Source organism: Lonchura striata, chromosome 3, assembly GCF_050655825.1.
Source record: "Lonchura striata isolate lonStrDom1 chromosome 3, ASM5065582v1, whole genome shotgun sequence".
Lineage (NCBI taxonomy): Eukaryota > Metazoa > Chordata > Aves > Passeriformes > Estrildidae > Lonchura > Lonchura striata.
Window position 1 is genome coordinate 99,878,034 of NC_140705.1, and position 23,161 is coordinate 99,901,194.

A 23,161-nucleotide genomic window follows, 5' to 3' on the forward strand; every position below is an offset into this window, starting at 1 on the left:
TTTGATGGAGGGGTTAAAAAAAGCACAGTCAGAACCTGGCTGTAGAAAGAGCTTGCTGACACTGCTGCCTGCCTGGAGCTTTTCCACCAGCCAGCCTGAGAGTGGAGTGGTTGGTAGCGCTGTGGCGGGTGGCTACAGCTGCACACAGAAGACTGAACACTTTCATTCTAGACTTGCTGTGATGCAGCTCCTATGGTGTGGAAAGTTAACAGCTTCCCTCAAATGGATGAATTTCAGGTCCTTGCTAATGCCTTGGGTAGGTAAAAACAGCACTTAGGAAAGACCATTTAAAATGCACTTACTGCCTTCCATGATTTTCAAGCTGCCTTGAGAATTGCTTATAATTTTGGAGTCTGTTGGTGAGAAAAATCTCTCAGACAGATCTTGTGATATGCCATGGGTTCTTGGGCATGGTCCAGAAGTTCTCACAGTGTTGTCTGGGTTACTAGTGGAAAACTGCTAATCATATTAGCCAAAATATATTTATGTTCCCTGTACTGGGGACAATTGGAAAGAAGGTTAATGAATTTTTTTTCTGGAACCAGCTCAAGGATTTCTTCTGCTTTGTGAATATTCTTGATAAGTGCATTCTGATAACTAGATGTGCAGCTCACTAAACAGAATTTCTAAGCCTGCTATGAAAGAGGAGTCTTTTGAGCTGAATGTTAGGATTTAAATGGGATGCATTTATCCAAATGGCCTTTAAGCAGTAGAAAGCAGAATAGATATAGACAATACCCATCCAGGCAGAAAAGAATATGAAAAAGATGCAATACAGTCAGAAGCAGAAAAAAATCACAGCAAAGCAGAGATGCTTCTATTGCAGAATTATTTTTTTAAATTTTAAGTTTATTTTCAGAAGATTGTGTGTGGAATCTATGTGATGCCCTGTTACAAGCAATACATCTTGAGGCCTCAGTGGAGAGGTGTAAAGCAGCGGCAGCAGTTTGCAATGTTCTATTCAAACACGGTGTAGGACTTTGTATTGAGACACTGGAAGGTGATGAAATCTCTTCAGTTCAATAGATAAGGCCTGTTGAGGACAAGGGGAAGGTCAGACAGCTGTGTGTGTATTCTGGGAATGCTCTGACGTGGGCCTGGCAGAGGAGGCAGTGGCTGCTGCCCAGAATGACCAGAACACTGCAGGGTGAAGTGCACCACATGTTACTGAAGAGTAGTATAAACCATGAAGGGGAACATTACTGATAGACACTCTTAAGCTGACTGTAATTGTAGGATCATAAGTAGATGGGGTTCAAACTGAAAAAAAGACAACATTCTCCTTAAAATGTTCAGTGTTCTGCTTTAGGGACTCTGGCTGCATCATTTTAACCTTTCCAAGTTTTAATGGTCAATACTTCTCATGCACCTGCATGGAGAAGGATTTATGTGGAGAGACAAATATGTAATGATGACCATATAAATCTTGGGAAACGAAGTAAGTGGCAAATACCTGTGCTGTTTGGTGACTACTTCTATGATGACCTCACATTTAAGAAGTTTCTTCCAGAGAGCAAAATGACACGTGGTAGAGATTATGAAACACTTACTGTGGCTAGAAGCTGTAATTTGGGGTTTTTTTATATCTTCTGTAGTAATTCTAAGAAGGTAACAATTACAGGTCAGTTGCAAGGATGAAAGAATTGAGGTCTAGGAGTGTAAATGAATTAATCTGGTCTTTCTGCTAGAATAAATTCAGGGCTGTTTCAGAAGCAGATTTGACCTATAGCCTGGTTGCATAATATTTTTATGCTAATAGGTATATTTTGTGTCTTTGTAATAGTATTTTTGGTATGTATGACATTCTACTTTTGCATCCTTAAAATATCTCCTGTTGTTATGAAAACTTCTGGAAGATCTGATTGGAAAGTAATTAGGTCTTAAAATTGCTTTTATAGTAAGATTGCTTCCTGGTTTAATGGTGACACTTGAATAATGTTTAACAATCTTCCTTAGATACAGAGGAAAAGTTGGCTGAAAATATGGCTTAAATATTTTGTTCAGAAAACTCTTTACTTTTGGGCTCAGAGACCCATCAATGAATTTGCTGACTGCCTGTTTTTTTTTTTCTTTCTGTTGCAAATATAGAGAAAGGCTGTTTGTTATCCACAGCTTACCTCCTAAACTTGGGAGTCTTTATGTGTGAGTAAAATATTAATGAAGAAGCATTGACTTGAAGCCAAAGTGAATACACATGTTCCTGCAGTTCTTTATGAAACTTCCTAAGGTTATGAAGCCAGGCTTTCTAATAAAAGTGTAAAAGTGTTGTTCCTGTTGGCTTAACAAGTGTGTGCCCTTTTGATATGAGCAAAATAGCACATCGACGATCATCTTCTGCTTTGAAAGCATTTCGCGTTATTTCTGAGAGAGATCTATGGTATTTTAGTCTAAAAAAATTGCTTTGATTTTTACTCCTGATAAATTATGGAAGAAGCAAGCAGTAGTCTTAATTATCTTCATTGAAGAAGTAATTTTGCAAACTAGGCCAGCAAACTGTGCGAAATCAGCCTCTGCAGAAGTAAACAAAAACTGAAGGACTGGTCATATTCTTCTGAATAGAGCTATTTTGTGGTTTCTCTAAACAAGCTGGAAGTGCAGAAGACTGAGTGCTTTGGATCAAATGTACTCTGCTCCACAAGAGCTTGACAGATTGTCAGGGAAGGCTAGGGGAAAAGAAATGGTACTATTCACCCTACATTGGCTAGTTTTTACAGCTAGGCCAGGAAGAGTTGTAGGGATTTGCTGTTTTGGTTTCTTGTTTGCTTTTTGTAGCTGGCATTTACATTGCTAATTGTGGGCATGCTAATAATCAAGAAAAATGTTAAGCTCTTCAATCATATCTAGATTTGTGAAATATTATTTTAACAACATTTAGATTTATTTAGAAATGTAATTGATGTTGTGTGATTGATGAAATTTGCAACAGCTGGCCTGTAGTCTCTATGGCATTTTGCTACTGTATTCAGCTCTTGTTACACCAAGGTTCAAATATTTTATTTTAAGAAATTGACTCCAATTTTGTTAGTTAAAAATACTGAAATAAAACTTACACTTACAATGTTGTAGCTTTTTTTTTTGCCCTTTATCTGTAAAAATGAAGTCTGGGCACAGATTGTGTTATTTTGCTGACCAGTTGCTGCAGTTCTTTTATTAATACTGTTTCTTCTGTTTCACTGGTACTATGATAAGATAAAGATGTTCCAAGCAGTTTCTTTTTGAAAAAACAATGGCTACCTGAGTAATTTAATATAAGGGACATATACTATTAAAAAGTAATTTTTAAAGCTAGATTATATTGAACAGTAGCCAAGCAAAAATAGAAAAGAAATCTTGTTACTTCAAGAAGAATTGTTCATTGTTTAGGAACTGAGAAAAGGGAATAAGGAGAAGAAGAATACTAGAGGAATTAAGGGGAGTTGCATACAAATTAAAAGAAAATTTCGTTTTAAATGGAGCTCACTTTCTCAGAGCATCCAATTAGAGGTTAGGCATAGTTAGAAACTGGGATAATGAAGTTGGTGGTAGCTTTTTCATCCTTTGTTACAGGTGAAAAGCTGAAACAAATAGGGTGCTCTAATACTGGAACTGCACAAAAAGGCTTTGGTTATCCATAGCCTGTAACCGCCCCACTCCTCCTCAGATTGCTCAAGATGCAGGAGCCCAAATGGATATGGACCAGCATCTCTGATAGTTTTGGTATCCTGCATATTAACTTCCCACACAGTGCAGTTGAGTACAGCATGCTAGAAGTTCTGAAGGGAAGGACTTGGGAGAGCCCTGGGCAGGCACATCCATAGACACAGGGAGTTGTTTATAAAGGCTGAGCTGGAATGCCCATCAGATCCCAGAGGTATTTCGCCAAGAATGAGGAGATCCATTCCGGCAAGCAGATTTTTGTACACAGAATTTCATTTGTGTGTTTGTGGGTGGGAATGAGGTAGAGGATATAAATACCTTTGCAAACTAACCCAAACCACCACCTTGTTTTCACGTAAGTCAGCACTCAAAGTTTTTAATGACCAAGATAATTCCTACCTGTGACGGAGTCAAAGTAGCACCTTAGAATGAAAGTTGTTTTTATTATATTACTGATTTCCTGTGCCACAGCCTTCCCACTGGTTTGGTTACTTTAATTCCTGGTGTGTTGGTGGAGTGGAGGTAGGGGGAAGGAGTTGTGGGACACAAAGGGCTCTTACTTCAAAACCTGAGATGTGTAAAACTCAATGTCTCTTTTTTTCCCCCATAATCAGTTCCAAATGAGTGCTTACAAGGAGAACTTGGAACTGGCTTAGTTGAACAAATTGATTTCTCATGCTTGAGAAAGTGAAGTTAAACATCCTTGGGAAGCCTAGAAATTTAAATTTTGAGAACTAGACTTTTTATAAAGAGCTTTTGATTTATTAGATTTAGAGCAAGACTGTTGAAATCACCTTGAGGAGCAGAATTATTTATGGCAGCTGCTTACAGTACCAGTGTAATGCCACTTTCGCGTGTTTTTAATTTGGTTCCTTCACGTGGTCTGTGCTGTGTTAATGATCACCTTGTCATGCTGCCAGTGGAAAACAGTTTTATAAATAATTCCCACTGGTAAGATGAAAGTGTTAACAGAAATACTTCAGTGAAGGTCTTGATTAACTTATACACTTGGCTTGATCACAGTGAAGCTTAGACTTATAATATCTTGTTACCAGAACTAATAAAACCCATTCATTTTTTCGTGTCCTGTGTTAATTACCCTTTTACTTTCCCTCATGGGCAGACACAGAGGCTGATTTCATGTTTGTGTTGAAGACCACAGTTACACTTTTAGAGTTCTCCTTGCTGTACTTAAAAGTTCTTATCCAAACAAAACTAAACTTCCCTAATTCCAGAATCCATATGTTGTAATAGTAGACCTTCAAGACTATAGATTCTTACACTTAGGTGCTCTATTTAACCTACCTTTACTATAAACAGCTGAAGAAAGAGATTTAATTTTTTTTCTTATATTTACTGAAAGTTTGTTATCTTATGTACATGCATTAAGAAGCACAGCTAAAAACTGAATTTCCAAAATATTTTCCTTTAATTCAGTTTCTCCAAATGTAAGTATTCCAGTCAATGCCATTTTGCAATAGAGAATACTAACATACCACCTCTGAGAAACGTCAGGAAAACAGGTATGTGCCACATTCTCTGAAGCTTAACAGCAATAGGATCACATAAACTGTGTTAACAAAGGGCCTTTTAGAAAAGATCTTAGCAATACTGATTTCCATCCCCTAAAGCAAACCCCTTGGGGGTTGGACTAGATGATCTCCAGAGGTCCCTTCCAACCATGAGGATTCTGTGAAAGCAATGTGTGTTGGGTAGATCAGTTCAATTAGGCAAGATCATACTCAGGTGGGCAATAATCTTTAAGGGAATTCCAAAATACAGATTATTTGATATTTTGGAGTCAGTGACCTCATGCTCTCCTAAAGCAAGGTCAGCAAAGACATTGGAGTTCAAATACAGCGGGTGTAGGGAGAGCCTAAGGATAAAATTATCTCAAGGGTGAAGTAGTACTTGCATACTCACAAACAGAATTATTTTAGGTTGGTCTGTAGTGGTTTCATTTCAGATTCATAGGAGTAGAGGCAATACAGGCAGCCTTTGCTTGTTAGCTGCCTTTTTTTGCAATGTGTTTTGGTTTTTAGTGTGGCCATCTGTGTGCTGCTGAGAAAGGCTGTCACAAGGTAGAGGTAAATTCTCCAAATTAGGGGTTTTGCTTGATTCTCACCATTTGTGATTAAGGCTCGCCTAGTGCAATGGCAAGGTAAAGTAGAATGTGACCTTTGCTGAAGGAAACAAATTTGAAATATACAGGTGGAAAAATAAGATATTAAAGACAACAAGAGTCATTAGGTTAAAGACACATGTTTCAGTCACAGTGTGGACTGTAACTTCAAATGGCATTACTAAGTAAAAAAGGTAAAAAGTTCCTTGAGCACATGGAAAGCACTCAAAACTTCCCTGAGTTCCTTGAGAATAGAAGTGAAGTGAAGGAAGCTTAGGTTTGGTGGGTTTTTTTAATGGATTTGTTTTGCAGGTAAGTCATCATTTCTGATTACTCCAGTTTGAGCCTTTCAATAGGCATGACTGTAGTATAGTCTCTTAACCCCATGGGCTATTTCATAGAAACAAAACTTAATGTTTCACATTCCCATATTTTGTCCAACTGGATTGAAACTGGCTCACTCACAAGTTGTAGTGGGAAACACATATGCAGAAGTATACCTCCTGATTTCCTTATTTTGTTTAAAAATGGGGGAAAATTTCTTTGATGTTGTTTGTTCTTTCAGATTGCCAGTTTGATTTCATAAAATACACCAGAGCTGTTATTCTGTTCTGTGCACTGAGTGCTCCCTTCCTCTCTACCTGCACTCACATTTCATTCTCCATGGTTCTTTCACCTTTTCAACATATCTTGAATTGACCTCTGTAAAATTACAGCCTTCTGCTTTTCTTTCTCATTTGTCTCTTCGTAATTTGCTTTGTAAATCTAATTGTGTGAACTGAATATTTTTATAAGGAGTGTTGATGGGCTGTTGTTATTAGGGTTGCCTAACACTCCTCAATTATAAAATCTTGGCTTTCAATTACTTGTGTTAATCCTTACTAGTTGGTACTGAGATTTTTCTATACTGTATTTTTTGTAAACTTTCATTATTTGGGTTTTGTTACTGTAGACACGATTCTACATATGAAATTAGACGGAAATAATATATTTATGCAGACTCTGAAAAAAATTGAAGGCCTTTTCTTTGAATGCTGTTACACACATATGCTTTGAATATGCATTTTTGGTAAAATGTACAATTTTGACTGAGAAATAGAACTATAAAATGCTATACTTTTCATATATATATATATATATATATACACACACACACAGAGTCAATAAATATTGGAAGGAGCCTAAAAGCTAAAACCTCTGAAGATTTTTGTGTTCACAAAGCAGCTTAAATTTCTCTGCTCCTGAAAAGCTTATGTGCATTCTGAGCAGGGCTACTGAGGATGCTTGGTGCCAGGAACACTGCCTCAGGATTGTGCAATGTGGCTATAGGTAGCTCTGGTCCAGACTGTGTTTAGATACTTGAAATGATGAAGGTATAGATTTGCTTTTCTTTTTGGACCTTTGCAAATGCTACATCTTCCTCCCCCAGCCCTTCCCCACACCAACAATATTCAGAAGATTGCAAGGTCAGGTATCCAAATATTAAGAAATTCAGCTACTACCTCAGCTGCAAGTTGAATGTGATAAAGAGAGTAAGACCAGGATCGCAAGAAGGGACATGCCAAAGCTATTTAGTTTTGCCCTTGTGATTTTGCATTCTGTCCCTGCCTCTCCCAGAGAGCTGTTTTGTGCAGGTAAGCAAGTCATTCCGAGCAGTTTGGAAAGGAGGTCACCATGCTGAATGCTTAGCTGGATACCTTGCAGGCATGATTTGCAGGAGTTCAGAGCACACACAGCTGAAGCCAGAGGGAAGTGAATTTTGAATATGAAAGCATTATGGGGCGCTGGCTCCTCAGTGAACAAGTCATAATGTCTCAGATCAGACATCTAAAACCAGTCAAGATTTTTTAGTCTTCATGACTGTCTGCTCTTCTCCAGAATAGATAGTGCCATTCCTTCTTTCTGTGCACATCGTTGTAAGTGATTTATGAACCACTCCATATCACGATGAGTGACTGAGAGCCCTAGGTTATTTAGCCATTCTGTCTTCCATGCTTATTTAGAATATTTTGTAATATCTTGAATAGGAAAAGTTCAAAGCCATGTATTAAATGTGTAGAGAACAGAAAGAGAGATTTCTTCCCTGTGATGGGGAAGTCCCTGGTGTTGCATAGTTCATGTCTGCATTACTATGTGAGACAACAAATGTTTTTAATTTTTGTCTTGTGCAGAGAACACTTCCATTCAGCACACTGGGGAGAGCACTCAGCACTTAGTTCTTTCTCAGCTGAAGAGGCACAAACCAATTCCTCAAAGAACTTTGAAGGAAATGGAAAGGACAAATGTAAAGTCTGTATTAGACAAATATATTGGTATCTGTGTTGGATTGTCTATTGAAGAACTCTGGTATTCTTTGACTGAATACTACTTATCAGTTAAAGAATTTGTGTATATATGTACACTATCAAAATTAAGCAGCTCCTGCTCCTTACATAAATTTGCTTGGACAAAGTCCTTGAAGTAATTCATACAGACCCTGTTACAATTTACTAATCCATCTGAGCATGCTAAGGCCTCTGGAATGCCATGTCTGCTGAAGATGAAGATGAAGTTGCAGGGAGCCACCCCACCAATATCTGAGATGGAGACACTATCCAGGTCCCTTGGAGCTTGCTAGGGGATGGCCTGATGACAGATAGAAGCTTCATAGCAAAACTTGAGCCTGGTGTTAACACATTCAGACTACACCTGTATGGAAATGCAGAGCCTGAGGTATTTCAGTCAGAGAGATACAAGTAAGTCATGCGACTTCAGAGAGGTGTAGACCTGCCCATGTAAATAGAAGTGTCCTGGGTCAATGAAGGTGCAAAATCCAGAAGTCACCTAGGTGGCAAGAACTGTGTGAAGGAAAAAGGGTGTGAACCACTCCTTAAGATTTCTTTAATGTGAACATCATTCAAAGAATGAAGAAAGATAGAGTCCTGATTCTAGAAGTGCCTCAGTTACTATAGCATGGTTAGGATCAGTAGGTCTTTAATGTGAATCAAAACTTGTGGTAGTAGAGTGAGGAATATGTGTGCGTAATCTCAGTTCAGAGTATTTCTGAAGGGCAAAAACCAATTTGCTGTCAAGTGAAATCACTGGTGCCTCATCATCCCATTGAAAAAAGCCAGTGGTTCTCTCAGGGAGTGAAAATGCTCTTGAAAAAGTCTTTGGAGATGGGTATTTTCCATTCAGGATTGAGACTTGGGGCTCTTTACCTGTTATGCACCTGCAGGGGGACTGCCCCCAAATTCTCCTTAGATCACTGCCCCTGTGACCTGTAATAACTGAGTTGTTGAATAGGATAAGCAGCACCTGCCTGTCGCTATGACTGCAGCTCAACAGTCTGGCTGACTTTTTTTGTTGTAATGTCAGAAAACTTACAACAGACCCCACTACACTGCATTGAAAACAATTTGCAAGTAGGCATTGGAAGGTGTTTTGATCCTGAGAGAAAAAAGCAAGAAAATTCTCTTGGTCACTTAACACCTGCAGTGTGATTATTTTGTGGTCCTGGTAGCTTCTCACATTTCAGACAGTTTGCAAATTTTGCAAATTTAGTTATATTTTCATAGCATCATTGCTCTGTGTCCCTATATCAGCAAAAAGATAAAAACAATGTGAGCTGTGCTTTACACACATTTCATCCTTTAGATGACATCTCGGACAATCTGGACTGTATTGGAAGCTATTCAAGCAGGGGTGGCTGGGCTTTTTTTTCAGCAGGCATTCACATAGTGAATGGTTTCTGTGGGCTTTTGCTCCTTAAGTGTATTCTCTTACATAGTGAGGAAAGGGGTTTAGAAAATTGACCAGTATAGAAGCTGAGACTGAATTATGAACATTTTTTACATTATTATACAAAAAATTTGTGGCACTTTCTGTAAGAGCAATTTTATGGCCACTTCTTTTTGAATGTCACCCTCTTTTAACAAGTAATATGAAACTAAGATAAAAATTAAATATAAACCATCCTAAAAGCAGTGTTCCCCCCCCCCCCCCAGCATTTTATAGAAGGTATCAGAAGTGATGCAAAGACTGAGTTACAGAGGTTTCTGAGTTGGGTTTCTTTTTTGCTATTCTGCTCAAAAATACCTTCCTTCAGTGAGTCACACATACAGTTGAATCAGATGTGTTGTAGTAAGTTAGCAAGTGTCTTCTTTGCTCAGATGTGCTCAATAGCCACAGTTTGCACGAATCTGCAGCTCTGCCTTGTTCCATCCACCCTTTAGAGATAACTACTGGAAGAACGATGAGAAATACCAGTGTAAACTAACATTTAGGAGAAGGTGTAGGAGAAAGATAAAAACATGTTGTAACCTAAGAGACCTTGAAAATCAGAACATTTTTCAATAATCTAAAATTACTCTAAATTCCAGTAATTCAAATCTGCAGAGTTTCCTTAGCAGTTGTCATCAGCTAAGTCAAACTTGCATCTAGAATGAGAGTTATAGTGCCAGAAAAGTTTAGTATTGTATCAGTAGTCATTTAGAAATAAATAGCAATTTTATGCTTGTTTTTTTTGTCTTGCAAAAAATTCACCAAGATACACTTAATAATTCACATGAATTGGCTTAATTAAAGAAGAAGGAGAGAGAACTTTTGCATTGAGACTTATAATTGTCTTAGCAAGATTTACTGGTGTGTCTGGAACTCATTAAAATCAGTGGGTTTTGCAGGAGGAACTTTATGTTACCACTTTTTGAAAAATTATATAGAAAATGTGTAAGTACTGTGATTTTTTACTTTGTATTCCCAAATTTATGTCAACACCTTAAAAGATGTTGTCAGCCCACTTATACAACATTAGATCATCACATGGATGAAGGAACTGTTTGCTTTCTAGAATACAATGCCACTAATTAAAGTTGAAAGTGAATGGACTGAATTAAAATCAGCTCATCCATCAAAGACTGGCTACTGATTATTTACTGACAGTGCTTCATTTAGCTCTATTAATTACTCAGTGGCACTGTTATGTAAAGGTCATGCTTGAAAAATTAGGAAAGAATACATGAAAAATTATTTTATGCGCTCAGTGCTGGAGTCTGGAAGTGGTAAATGTTAAACAGAGTGTTCATGTGAATAATCTATTAAATGTGCTTTTTCTTATCAGTGTTTTAATTGTGAGTGAGTAAACAGAACAGGAGCTTACAGATCTGAATAGGCTCCTCATGCAGGCTGTGATGGTCATGGCTGTTGCTCCATAGCAATAAAGGAATATTTGCGTTTCTATTACTTCTTTTAAAATAGCTTGCTGCCTTTTTTTTTTTCAGCCAAAATTATATGAATAATTATAATAAGATTTTTTTTTTTTAGTTTTTTGTACTCATTACCCCTTCTTTCCTTATTCCTTTATCCTTTAAATTATAAGCCTCTTACCATCATTCCCCAGATGTCACTCTAAAATTCCATCTATGATACAGAAGTAGATGTGTCTCCTGTGTTCCTACAGCAGAGCTGTAACAGCTCTTTCAAATTCAGTAACTTTCATCAGTGCTAAGCAAAAATTTCTGTATAGGTGGTATATGCCAGTAACAAGAGTCTTCAGTTATACATTTAATCCTAGTCATTGATACTAGTTTGGAAACTATATTTACCTTCATTTTTTTCCAGTAAATGCATAATTTGAGTTTAAAAAACCGTATGTTCTCATTGGCAGTGTTTTAAAAATTAGCTAAATAATATTTTTGCCTTATAAAATGTAAAAGCATGAGTTTTGTGAGTTTAGGCAGGGGGATACTGTCTTTTTGCTGTTTAAACTAGAACGTGGCTTGGAGGGGGAGACTCTGCAAAAGTGGTAATGTAAGAGGTAAAGTCCAAATGCTCATTTCCTCTTTACAGATCTGTGAGTTGTGGTTGTTTTGTAATAAAACCCTTCATGTACAGGAGCATGGCTTACATGGGAAAATCTTATATATACATATATACATACATATATATTTAAAAAGGAAAAGTAAAGTAGTTACTGAGTTGAAAAATACTGTTTGGTTTGCATTCCAAAAAAAGGCTTGAAAAGATGGTGAATATGTGTGTGCTCTTTTGCTCAAGAAGGGACTTTAATTTTCTGTTCAGTCCTGAGCTCTAAGTTTCCATGCTAATCAGACATGTTATTAACTCAGATCTGTTTATAATCAAAGTCAAAGCTGAGAGCAGCATCACCGCCACTCTACTCAGGGACTGCAACTATTAAGAAATTAGTTTTGATTAGTTTGTTTTGTAATGGTGTTGTGTTTTGACATCGTGTTGCATGATGTCAGGAAGGGCCTCTTTTTAAAGGCATCCTGAAAAAGCACGGCTATAAAACAGACTCAGGCAGGGAAATGGAAAACATATGAAGCAGTTGTACGTCATCTAGGGAATGGTATTTCTCGAGAGGATAGAAATGATCTAATTGCCTTTGATTTTATGAAACACTATGAAAAGGAATCTGCTTATATATTAGATTTTACATAAATGGTCATTTTAAGAAGTGGAAAGTTTGATGTTTGTAACTTAAATTGACACAGTGCAATTGCAAGAGCCATCTGCCAACCATCCAGATGCAACAGTTACCATTTCTGTATTTTCTTTCTTTTTTTTTCTTTCTTTTTTTTTTTTTATTGGTTTTTCTTTGGTTTTTTTTTTTTTTTGCTTGTTTGTTTTGGTTTTTTTTTGTTTTCCTTTTGTTTTGCTTCTCAGTTGTCTTCTTTTAATCCTAGTGCCCAGAAGGGTGATAAGCACTCTAACATTATTGTGGAGACTGGGTGGGTATGAACACCCCTTTACTTAATTTTATTCTGCCCTGCTGTTTTTCCAGTGGCAGCATTGCATGTCCGCTGACACCTATGCATTGTCTTGCTGTGGAGTTGCACAATTCCTGCCTTCCTCAAAGTAGAACCTATTTCAACATAGGAAATGCATTTTCTAGCCTCACTTTATTTACCAGCTCTTTTAACTCTTGGGTTGGGCCAATGGGAATTTTCTTTCTTAAATTTGAAGGCTTTTAAAATTTTATGAAGGCATACATAAACACAGCATTTTAAGTAAAAAATATATCTGCAGCACTGCTTTATTCAGCTCTATTTCATATGATAAGAATAGAATAAGCTTGATTATTACTGAGCACCAAAAGGAAGACAATCTTTATATAACAAAGAAGTGATTAGTGACTGGGTGAGATTTTCCATTTGCAGATCTAATATTACAGGTATTAGTGACTGTGATGCTGAATCTGCCATCATTTGGATGAGAACCTGATATCTTGCTTGACACTCACCATCTTTTACAGTGATGTATCAGAAAAAATGAGATAAATCCCCAGTTTTGCCAAGCAATCATTCAATGATCTTTGTTGCTCTAAAGGTCCATGCCTTTTTCAACTTCCCTCTGAAGTAAGAATACTACCTCATTTTACCAGGGTGTTAGGAGGTGCCATATTGATAGTGATGTACTAATATTTATAACTTGATGGGCAGCACTTTGTGCAAGAAAGTAAAAAATATTTTACCAGTTCAGATGGTAGTGGTCTACCTAAAATACTTTCTCTAATTTCAGTTGGAGAGCTTACTCTATTTATTTTCCTTGAAAACATCACTACTGCTGAACAGTGTTGGTACACTGTTCTTTATGAGATTTTATTTCAGAGCTGCTACACAAAGCTTCCTTACAGATTCACTTCTCTTTCTGTTTGTTCGGAACACAATATACGTTTACAAAAATTGCATTACTCTTTCATCTAGAATGTTAACAATTTTCAATATAAAAATTACAAAATACTTTGTTAGGCAAGGAATATGTTCTGCTTTTCTCCTTTGCCTATATTTTATCATGGTTGTCCATAAAATATGTGTATATGCTCTTCATATATTCTTTCAGTGCCCCATAATATCACCGAAGCTTTAACAGAGAACAGTTGTATAGTTGGAGGACACATAATAGGCTACTAGAAGAAATATTTACATCTGGCATGATCAAAGCTTTTGGACTGTATGAATGTGTATGTGGGAGGCCTAATTTTTATGTGGGTGGATTCACAAAGACCAAAACAGTGCAGTACTTAACCCCTTTCCCTTTATGAAAATTCAATTCTGCAAAATGAAAAAAGTATGTAGTACCTGATTCTTATCTTTATTTTTCATTTAGATGAGTAGTATTAACTATTCTGCTTGTAACTACTTGTTTTAAGTCATAGAGAATTTTTTTGGTATTTCAACCCCTGTAGTGGCTTATTTAGTAAGATGCTTATCTTGCTTGTGATGTTTTTGCATGTTGGAACATATGCACATTTTCAAATTTAAAAAGCTCACATTTTTAACACAATTTTTATACTCTGTAGAACTGATGTGGAAGGAGCTCTGCTGTATTTTTTGCTTTATTGCACTAGCTACATCTTCAGGTTTGGTTTTTGCAGGTTTAGTTCTTATGGCAGTAATCAGCTGTGAACTATTTGAATCTTTTTTTTTTATTCAGTTACTTTAAATAGTTACATTATGAAAGGCTATTAACACTCACTCATTTAAATAATCTCAGCATTTTGTTTGCAAGGCTCTGATGGAGACATTTGGGATGATGGCTGACCTGGGCTAGCAGCTTGCTGAACGGGGAGGTCTCGCTCTCCCTTCAGCTTCTTTCCTTCCTCCTGTCCTGTGATCTTCCCTTCCCCGGCCCCCAGCTACACCAATTCTGCCTGCAGGGTTAGCAGCTCAGCTTGCCAGCCAAGCAGAAGAGCCCACACGCCAGAGCTGCGTGCCAAATGCCTTTTGTGCTGTTCTGAGCCTTCATTTACCAGGTGATCAGCAGAGTACCTGAGCTGGCTCCCAGGTAAGCATCAGGGGCCTGGGGGGCTGTGGTGAAAGGGAAGCCACCTGCCCTTTTTGCCCCTGGTGAGCTTGCTCAGAGCACTCTCTGAAGTCACAGCATGACTCACGAACACAGCATCGTGTGTAATATGTGGCTTCTTGAAAATCAACCCTGCCTGTGCAGGCAGATGATGATGTGAGGAGCACTTCTTGTAAACAGTGAAGACTATGCATTTCTTTTGAGAAGACACACATCTTTTGTGGGTATCTTCAGAGATTCTGTGCATGCTTACAGCATCCCTTGCAGTTACTTTTAGAGCTAAGGGTCATCAAAGCAATAAAACATTTTCCCCCTGTGAAAGTGTTTTTTACCTATTAAATCATGGGTACCTATGTAACTTTGCTTGCTGTTACCCACTGGCATTACTCAGCACTCCAGGCTTAGGAGAGTTAATACACTTCTTTTGGATATATGCTATATCTCTTCATTATCCTTGCAGCATTGACAGTCCCCAAATCTAATCCTGAACTATTCTAGCATCAAATTTGTGTAAGCTGGTATCAAAGTCAGTTAATATTCAGGGTGTCTGTAAGTAACAGCAGCTGAGGGAGCATTTCAGAAATCATGGAGTCATTCCCGATACTTTGCAGGAGTGGGATGGAATGAGCGGGTGGAAGTGAAAATTCTTCATTTGCCAGACATTGGTATTGTTGAGTCTGTGAACACCTGAAGTACCAAGATGCTGTTATGCTAGCGTCTCTAAAACAAAGCCCTTGCAGGTAGGCAGACTTAGCCAGATTTTGGAACCCTAAGTTTTAGTGTTATCAGAGTGATGTGGCTTTGTTTTCTCTGGTCTCAACACTAGAACTGACACACAAGTTTTGTTGATCAGTTAAATGTCATCTGCAGTTCACAGAAAGGTGGTCAATGTGTTCAGGATCTGCATGTTTTTCCTGAGTGCTACACATCTTTTGCATGTTTTCCCTGCATTATTTTCTCTTTTTTAGTTTGAAGAAAAGAAATATCAACAAAAAAGAACTTGCCATTTCCTTTGTTGCAACTTGTAGGATTCTCGACTGGACTTCTATACTCTGTGACCACAAAACTGCCTTTTCTTCTGTGTCATCCTGTTGAAAAACTGCTAACAAGCAAGTTTAGTCCAAGCAGAACCTCAGCATTACTTGTTTTGCTACCTCTTGGTAGTTTTAAGCATGGTCACGTAATACCACAATTAGAGGCTCCAATCTATTTCTTGATGCATTTCTCAGCAGTTCAGCGTTCTCATTCACAAAGAGAGCATCACTGTATGTATTTATACTTCAGAAGACTAAATGTTAAAAAGGCCTCAGAACTGGAAGTGCTATCTATAATTGGTCCTCCAAAGCAACAGCTAACTCAGCAATGGGAAGTATCATGTTTGGTTTCTAGCTCCCAGCATCACTTAATTTGCTAAGTATTCAAATACAAATAAAGTGTCATAAGGAAGAGGCCTTATATCAATACTTACTGTAGTCTTTCAGGAATCATCATAAAACTCAAAAATATCATCAGAATTCAAAAGGGCTGAGTTTAAAATATTGCCATTTTGTAAGCATTCGTAACCAGGATGCTTGTTTCAGGCTCAGAACACCACACCATTTTAATGTCTGTTTTTTCATCTCTCAAGGTTGCCAGTATTGCTGAGGTCCCTATAGCACTTGAATGAAACTGTTTCCTATCTAAGCCTAAGCAAGCCAAAACAAAGAAGACAACCATTGTGTCCATTATTTAAAGTATCAGACTGGTACCAAATGGAGTACAGTAATAGGGAAAGCAAGGGTTAAAAAAAAAAAAAACAACAAAAAACCACAAAAAAACTCAAGCAAACAAACACACACCCCACACCAGAAAAACAAACAAACAAAAATCCCCAACAAATTCCTGCAAAGGTGTGTCAGCAAAAACCATATCTAAAAACCTCAACACCTAAAATAAATAGGATCAAAATGTTGCACTACACCACTGTTCAAGCACTTCCTCACGGGAAAAACTCAGGGATTTCCTGATAATGTGATAATTCCTGACATGAAGAAAACAGATTTGAACGTTTGATTTTACTGTCTACCAGAGACAAACTGTGTATGTAACATTATTAGTGTCACTAAGAGATTGACTGCCTGCCTTCCTGTTGCTTGTTCAAGGAGATTTCCATTTACCCTCATCTAACTCCAAGATAAAGAAGGGACCATCTGTTCTTTCTCCTTCACTCCCTTCCTTATTGTGATCCTTTGTCCTCAACATCTCAAATACTAATTCATTTTCCCTACTGTCCTCAGTACATTGCCTGGTCTGTCAAGTGTGTGTACTCATCTTTCCATCGCTCTGTTGTGCCCTTAGATGTTTCCTTATTCTTTAGCATGTGTATTTGCCTAATCCTGGTGTTTTAATGTGAGTTTCTCTGCTGTGCCAACATACCCCAGAAAACCTGCAGCTGGCCTGAGGCCTCAGGAGGAGTTACAGCACAGGGGTCCATGCTCTAGCTCTGAATGTGGGTCATGAGGGAGAAGTCTTGGTTGCAGTGCTGTGCCTCTTCCATGTAGATGGTTGTTTTCTTTCAGGAGAAATGCTTAAATATAGTCACACACAAAAAGTAAGGTGTGCCTTCCATATCTGTATGGATTCTTAGCAAATTCTGACTCTGCTGGGTTGTCTGCTCCCAAATTACAGCCTTCAAGAATGGCATGTCCTTCCTTATATACCACTGCTTACATCATTCAGTGAACATTTTTCAGTTTGCTGGTGACTATAGACATGGATTAATTTTGCCAAAATCCTTTTTACAGTAATAGGGATTTTAAAAAAGCTTGTCCACTAGCTGTTCTCTTCAGGTTCTCTTCCTGTACCCCTTTTAAAAAGGAAAAACAAATTGCATTAAAGTTACAAGTGGAGAAACTCCTACTGTGGACACACAGGACTTGTGGCATTTTTATGTACTCTGTTATCAAAGGCAGCCCTAGGACCCAGAGAGTTAAATCAGCATCTCCTCAAATGGAGAGCAGTGAGGAAATTCAGGAAAGAAATATGGGGAAGATGATAGCTTTGTGTGCAGCACTGGCATGATGCCAAAACCTGTATAAATATAGCTCTGTGATGGGGTCATAAACAGTGTCTGCCTTTCCCTTCTCAAACATCTTTTCTAAGCCTGTCTTCACGCCTGATCTCTCTTACATGTATGTGTGTATATGTATATCTTATTATATATAAAGAGATTACACACCAAATAATTACTCATTTTATATCCCAGCCCTTTTAAAACATATCATGTGTTGTAGGTTTTGAGTTCCAATGAAAACGTTACATGAGATCTAAGGCATAGCTGTTGTTTTGCAAAAATAGTCACCCTGTAATAGTGACAGGACTAGGTGGAGATGTTTCTAAGAGACATATCTGTATATTTAAATCCAGATTAATAAATGTCAGTACATAGGCAGGAGAGAAAAAAAAATTAAGCAACAGCATTTTCAGTGTCTTCATGTATTATTCTGGAATTGAGAGAAGACCCCAAGTGGCAGAGAAGTAAACATCGATCTGATTTATTTGCAGTATAATTTATCATTCTGCATGTGTTTCTGCAAGTTTGGCATCTGTTTTCAAGAAATCATTTTTGTGCTGATTTTATTTGAAAATGTTTGCAGTCTTGCTATATTCTTACACATATTTTCTCTTGACAGAGTTTGCATTTAGGATAGTGAGTGCTCCAATGGCCTTGGATTTAGCCTTTGGCATAGTGTGTGAGCTGCTCCAGCAGTGGGGGGAGATCCATGCTGGTGTCCCAGTCCTGCTGCAGTGGCTTTTGGGAGACAGTGACCTGCAAAGAGATGGGGAGACTTCTGCCCTGGTAATTTTAACAAGCAGTTGCTCTAGCATGTTAGCAGCACTATAGTTCTGCAGTCTTGTGGTAGGAATAGAATGAAATGTCTCATCTGATGAAACCTGATAATTGCTACTGCAGTACTGATTTACAGTCTTTCAAAGCGTTCACATGGATATTATTTAGAATGAAGAGAGTTTTATGTCAATTTCCTCGTAATACCAGCATAAAATTAAAGAGATCAGTAAGCAAACATTGAAATAAATCAAGAGTCACTTCACAAGGCATTGTTGACTGAAACATTTTGAGGTTGTAATGTAATTACATATTCAGTATTATTGCAGATGATGGCTTCTCCTGAATGTAAACTGCTGTTGGGGGTGCCAGGCACATCTGGGCATTCAATGTTTGGTAACTTTATGCCATCATCCATGTGACTGGTTCTGCACAACACATGAAACAGTCTTGCTTACATCAGTCATTGACTTCAGGATTGTTTCTGTAAAGCTTTGCCACACTGGTTCTGTGAAAGCTGTTACTCTATAAATGCAACGTGGTTTTTTTTTCTTGAAAAGACTGTAAAAGTCAAATAATGCTGGAAGGTAAACCGGAAGGAGCAGGAGCAACTACATCTTTGAGAAGTTTGTTGGCAATTAATATGACCCATGAAATATATAATGAATCTTAAGTCTGTATTTTAGTTAGTTTAGTTAATTTCATTTAGGTGTGTATTTCTGATGTTTCACTGACTGATGCAATTTTTATTTAATCCAGTCAAAAAGCTCAATGATATAGCAAATTACGATACTGCTTACAGAGGTCTTTGTGAAATATAATACTGTTTCATAGGGGAAGGCAAGCACATGTGAAGGATTAGGGCTGCTATTTACTTCCACTATTTCACAAGACTTGGCCATAACTGCCTGATCTTTGAAGGTAAAATTTCTTTGGCAAAGTAGGAACTTTCTTACTATGCTTTCCCAAACCTTTAACAAAAGGCATATGAATGTTTACTATGTTTTTTTAATATAAAAAGCTGTTCTATGACAGCCTCTATTGTCATAATTTCTAGATATATACTTTTTCATATCTTTTGTGATTTTCTTGTTGTTACCAAATCACAAGTCATTTTCTAATCACTGTTGGTTTTCTTTTTGTTAAGGAAGAAGATGATTCCCTATTTGATAAAGGGGAAGTGAATTTTTGGGCAGAGACGCTGACTCTTGTGAGACAACTGAGTAAGCACCTTTTACATCTTATATCAGTGACTCACCTCACCTTACCAGATCATGGGGAACTTAATCATCTGTCAAGAATAGCACTGGACCAAGCCCACTGCATTGAACACCTTCTTGGAGCTCTACCTCCAGTTCCAGAGTTTTCCAGAACTCCAGAATTCACAAGATTGGCTATTCAAAAAGAGAGAATAACAGTCTGTCTTAAAATATTAAATCTGCTGAAGCCTGATGACACTTGCAAAAATGAAAAACTGGAAAAGTAAATTGCTAAAACTTCATCCTTGGAAAGCTGCACATATTACTAGATGGTCAGGGTGACTGTATTCTAGGAGTATTCAAGGAATTAGGGATTGCTGTGATGACTTCAGGAAACCTGCAGTACCTTCACTATTCAGGGTAGAATTACATTTTTTGTGTTGATTAATTGCACATTGATTTCTTTTTTAATGGGACGTGCAGTGGAAGACTTTTCCTTTAAAATGCATGTTAATTTCATTCAGCTGAGCATTGTTTATTACAGCTACTGTAGGAAGTAAAGCAGCTAAACTTAATATTTTCCATTCATCCAGGTGCAGGCCACCTGTAGTTACATTTTGTTCGACATTTTTACCTCCTGTATTTTAATACCAAGAAAAAATTTATTTTTTTGTCTCATTTCAAGATGTAGTGTGTGACTTAGGAAATTAACATGCTTTAAAAAAATTTAAAGTGTTTCTAATAGAAAAACAAACTGTGACTTCTTTGTTTATGAAAATTTTTAGAGTATATTTTAAATTGTATTGCATTTTCCTCTGGAGGAAGACAAGGATTTTCACTTTGGTAGTAACCTTGTTTTGCACATTGAAACAGCATTAGTTAGATTTCTGCATGCCTCTTTAAAATCAAATAACTACTTTCATAAAATGGCTCTAAAATGAAGACTTGCTGTGGTTCAAAATGAAGCAGCTGTTCCATTGCAAATGAAACAGTTTCATCCTCGGACACCTTGCTCTGCAAAAAGTGAGGTCCTGCCGAGGAGTGTGAGTGCCCTCGGAAGGGTACCAGAGGTGTTTGTGCTGCACCCTCGCTTTTGGGAGATGCTCTCACCAGGTGGGGCAGCCGTAGGGACTGTTATGCGTGCTCTGGAGTCTTGCTGTGTCTAAAACACAAAAAAGCTTGTTGCGCACTGAGTGGGTTTTTTCTGCGAACTGGAACTGGGTTGCGATATGAAAATGAGACATCAGGAATAAACGGCGATGTGAAAAGGTTGTGTCACCTTCCCATAGCCGAGGGCTGCCACCCGAGGTGTGGCTGGGCCCGCCACAGCACGCATGTGCGGCCTTGGACGCCGTCATTTCGGTGTCCTTGGAAGAAGAACATGTCCAATGAACGCCTGGTTGCTTTCAGCCGCCTCGCCGGTGGTGTCCGGGCGCAGTTTAGCCCCAAATCTCGGTGACTCCCGGGTACCGCCCCAGCGCCTGTCCCGCGGCCGGGCCCGCCCAGCCGCTCCGCCTGGTGCGCCGCGCGGCCGCCAGGTGGCGCCACAGCACCGCCGCGCACGGGCCGGGCCCGCGCTCCCGCCGGGACGGGACCGGGATCGGCCGGGATGGGAGCGGGACCGGGATCGGCCGGGATGGGAGCGGGACCGGGATCGGGCTCCCGGAGTGCCGGGATCGGGCTTGTGCCGGCGCTGCTCACAGTGCTGGGTGCTGCCGTGCCCCTTAGTCGATCTCTGCTCTCTCGAGTTTAAGCACATTTCTGGAAATAGAGCTAAGCTGCCGAGTTGGGTCCAGTGGACATCTGAGCACTGCACAAAGCCACCACTTCAAAAACCCAACAAACAGAATTTAGGAATAAAAGTTTAGTATCTGTTCTAAGTTTCCAGGATTCAGGGTTACTTATATAAGAAGTAAATCATGGGGAAACTTGAGGCTTCAATATGCAAAAGAGAAATGTTGGAATCTGAAATGATGTTTCACAGAATGCTCGCTATCCAACTTAACGAGCCATGCTGTGAGTTAGCTAAAAATTAATTTGTATGCATCTGGTTTGAGCTCCTGGGAAAAGAATTGCCCGGATTGTGTCTGGAAGCCACTTTTAAAAAAATAGTAAAGACCTATACAATTAATTAACGGATGCCTATTCTGCCACATCTTTGTATCACTCCTGAACTAGTGTGTCAACAGCTTATGTAGTAGGAGACAAAAAGAACTTTGTATGTGTCAAAATCACTGTAAAGTTCTGAGACTATGCTCATGTCAGTGGATAGCACAAAACTATCTAGTAACATTGACTTCTTTTTAAATTTGATAAAATTTAAAACGCATATTCATATATATTTGATCCTGGCAAATCAATAAATGCAGACAGGTGACAGCACAGTAATAGACCCACAGTGACCGTAAAACTTGGTGAAGCCTTGAGGACTTTGTTAATCAGTTACCAAACAGCTCGGTCTTCCTTATTGTGGTTTTAAGATCCAACTGAAACCTCTGTCATCCCGCTTGAGTTTATAAGAGAGCAAATATCAGTGCACATACATTTCACCACACGGTGCTGATGATGGGTTACTGTGTAACTACTCAATGAAGAACCTTTAGACCCCAGGAGCGATTGCAGGTGACAGTTAGCAAAAGCTGATGCCAGAGCACTTATCGGCGTGTGTTTGATCAAAGTCAGTTTATCAAAGTATTCCTCCCAATGGCGTTGACATATTGATCCGTCCATGATTGTCACAGTAAACTGTTCCCTCGGTTGGCTGGCGGGCAGGAACAGCTCCGAGGTGATGTTTCCATAGCAGAGTTGTGTGGGAGGAGGAAGACTTTGAACTCGGGTCAGTGCGGAGGCGACTCCGACCGGCCCCGGAGAAGGTTACGGGAAGCGAAACGCGTTATGGCTGCAGCCCCGCGCTCCGGCGGCTCCCGGTGTGCGGGGCAGCGCCTGTCTCCGGGACGGGAGCTGTGGCCCGGGCAGGGCGGGAGGAGGGAAGGAGCCGGAACGCGGGACGTGTCCCGGCGCCGCGGGGCGGGGAGCCGGTGGCCGCTGGGGGGCGGCAGCTCCCCGCCGGCCGAGCGGCAGCGGGCGGGGCCGGGCACGGGGCCCGAGCCCGTCCGGCCGAGTCCGGCGGCGCTCGCCCAGCGGGGGACGGGCCCCGGGGGACTGCCGGGACACGGGAGGGAGCGAGGTTCGGGCTTTCCGCCGCCCAGCTCCTCGTCTTTCCCGGGAGATTTCGATCCCGGTTTCCGGGCTCGCCCGGCCGCGGGTGACGGCTCACGGGCGGTGGCAGGGTCCGGGCGGGGTCCCGCCTGCAGCCTCCCTCCCGCAGCGGCGTGGGAGGCGGAGGACGAGGGGAGGAAGCAGAGGAGCGCGTGAGCCGCTGGGCAGCGGGGGGCGAGGGCGACACCCGGGGCGAGGGGCTCTGGTGACATCCCCGCCCCCCAGCCCGAGGTTCCTTTCCTTCGCAAATGTGTTTGCACAGCGCCGCGCTCCTGCTGACGTGGTCGGGTTTGCTCCCTCGGAGTGCGCGGGACTGCCATCCCGGCTCGGAAGCCAAAGAGGATCAAACGCCTCTGC

At 39.7% G+C, this 23,161-nt stretch overlaps 1 protein-coding gene across 4 annotated transcripts in view; it reads left to right on the forward strand.

Moving 5' to 3' along the window:
* THADA (THADA armadillo repeat containing) overlaps positions 1 to 20,853 on the forward strand; it is a 151,749-nt gene extending 130,896 nt beyond the window's left edge. For all 4 annotated transcript variants that reach the window (XM_085577096.1, XM_085577097.1, XM_085577099.1 and 1 more), the window contains exons 37-38: positions 18,232 to 18,398; positions 19,534 to 20,853. In XM_085577096.1, coding sequence (XP_085433222.1) covers positions 18,232 to 18,398; positions 19,534 to 19,872 — 506 coding nt within the window. In that variant the 3' untranslated portion in view covers positions 19,873 to 20,853. The remainder of the gene's footprint in view (positions 1 to 18,231; positions 18,399 to 19,533) is intronic.
* Positions 20,854 to 23,161: the final 2,308 nt, after the last annotated feature.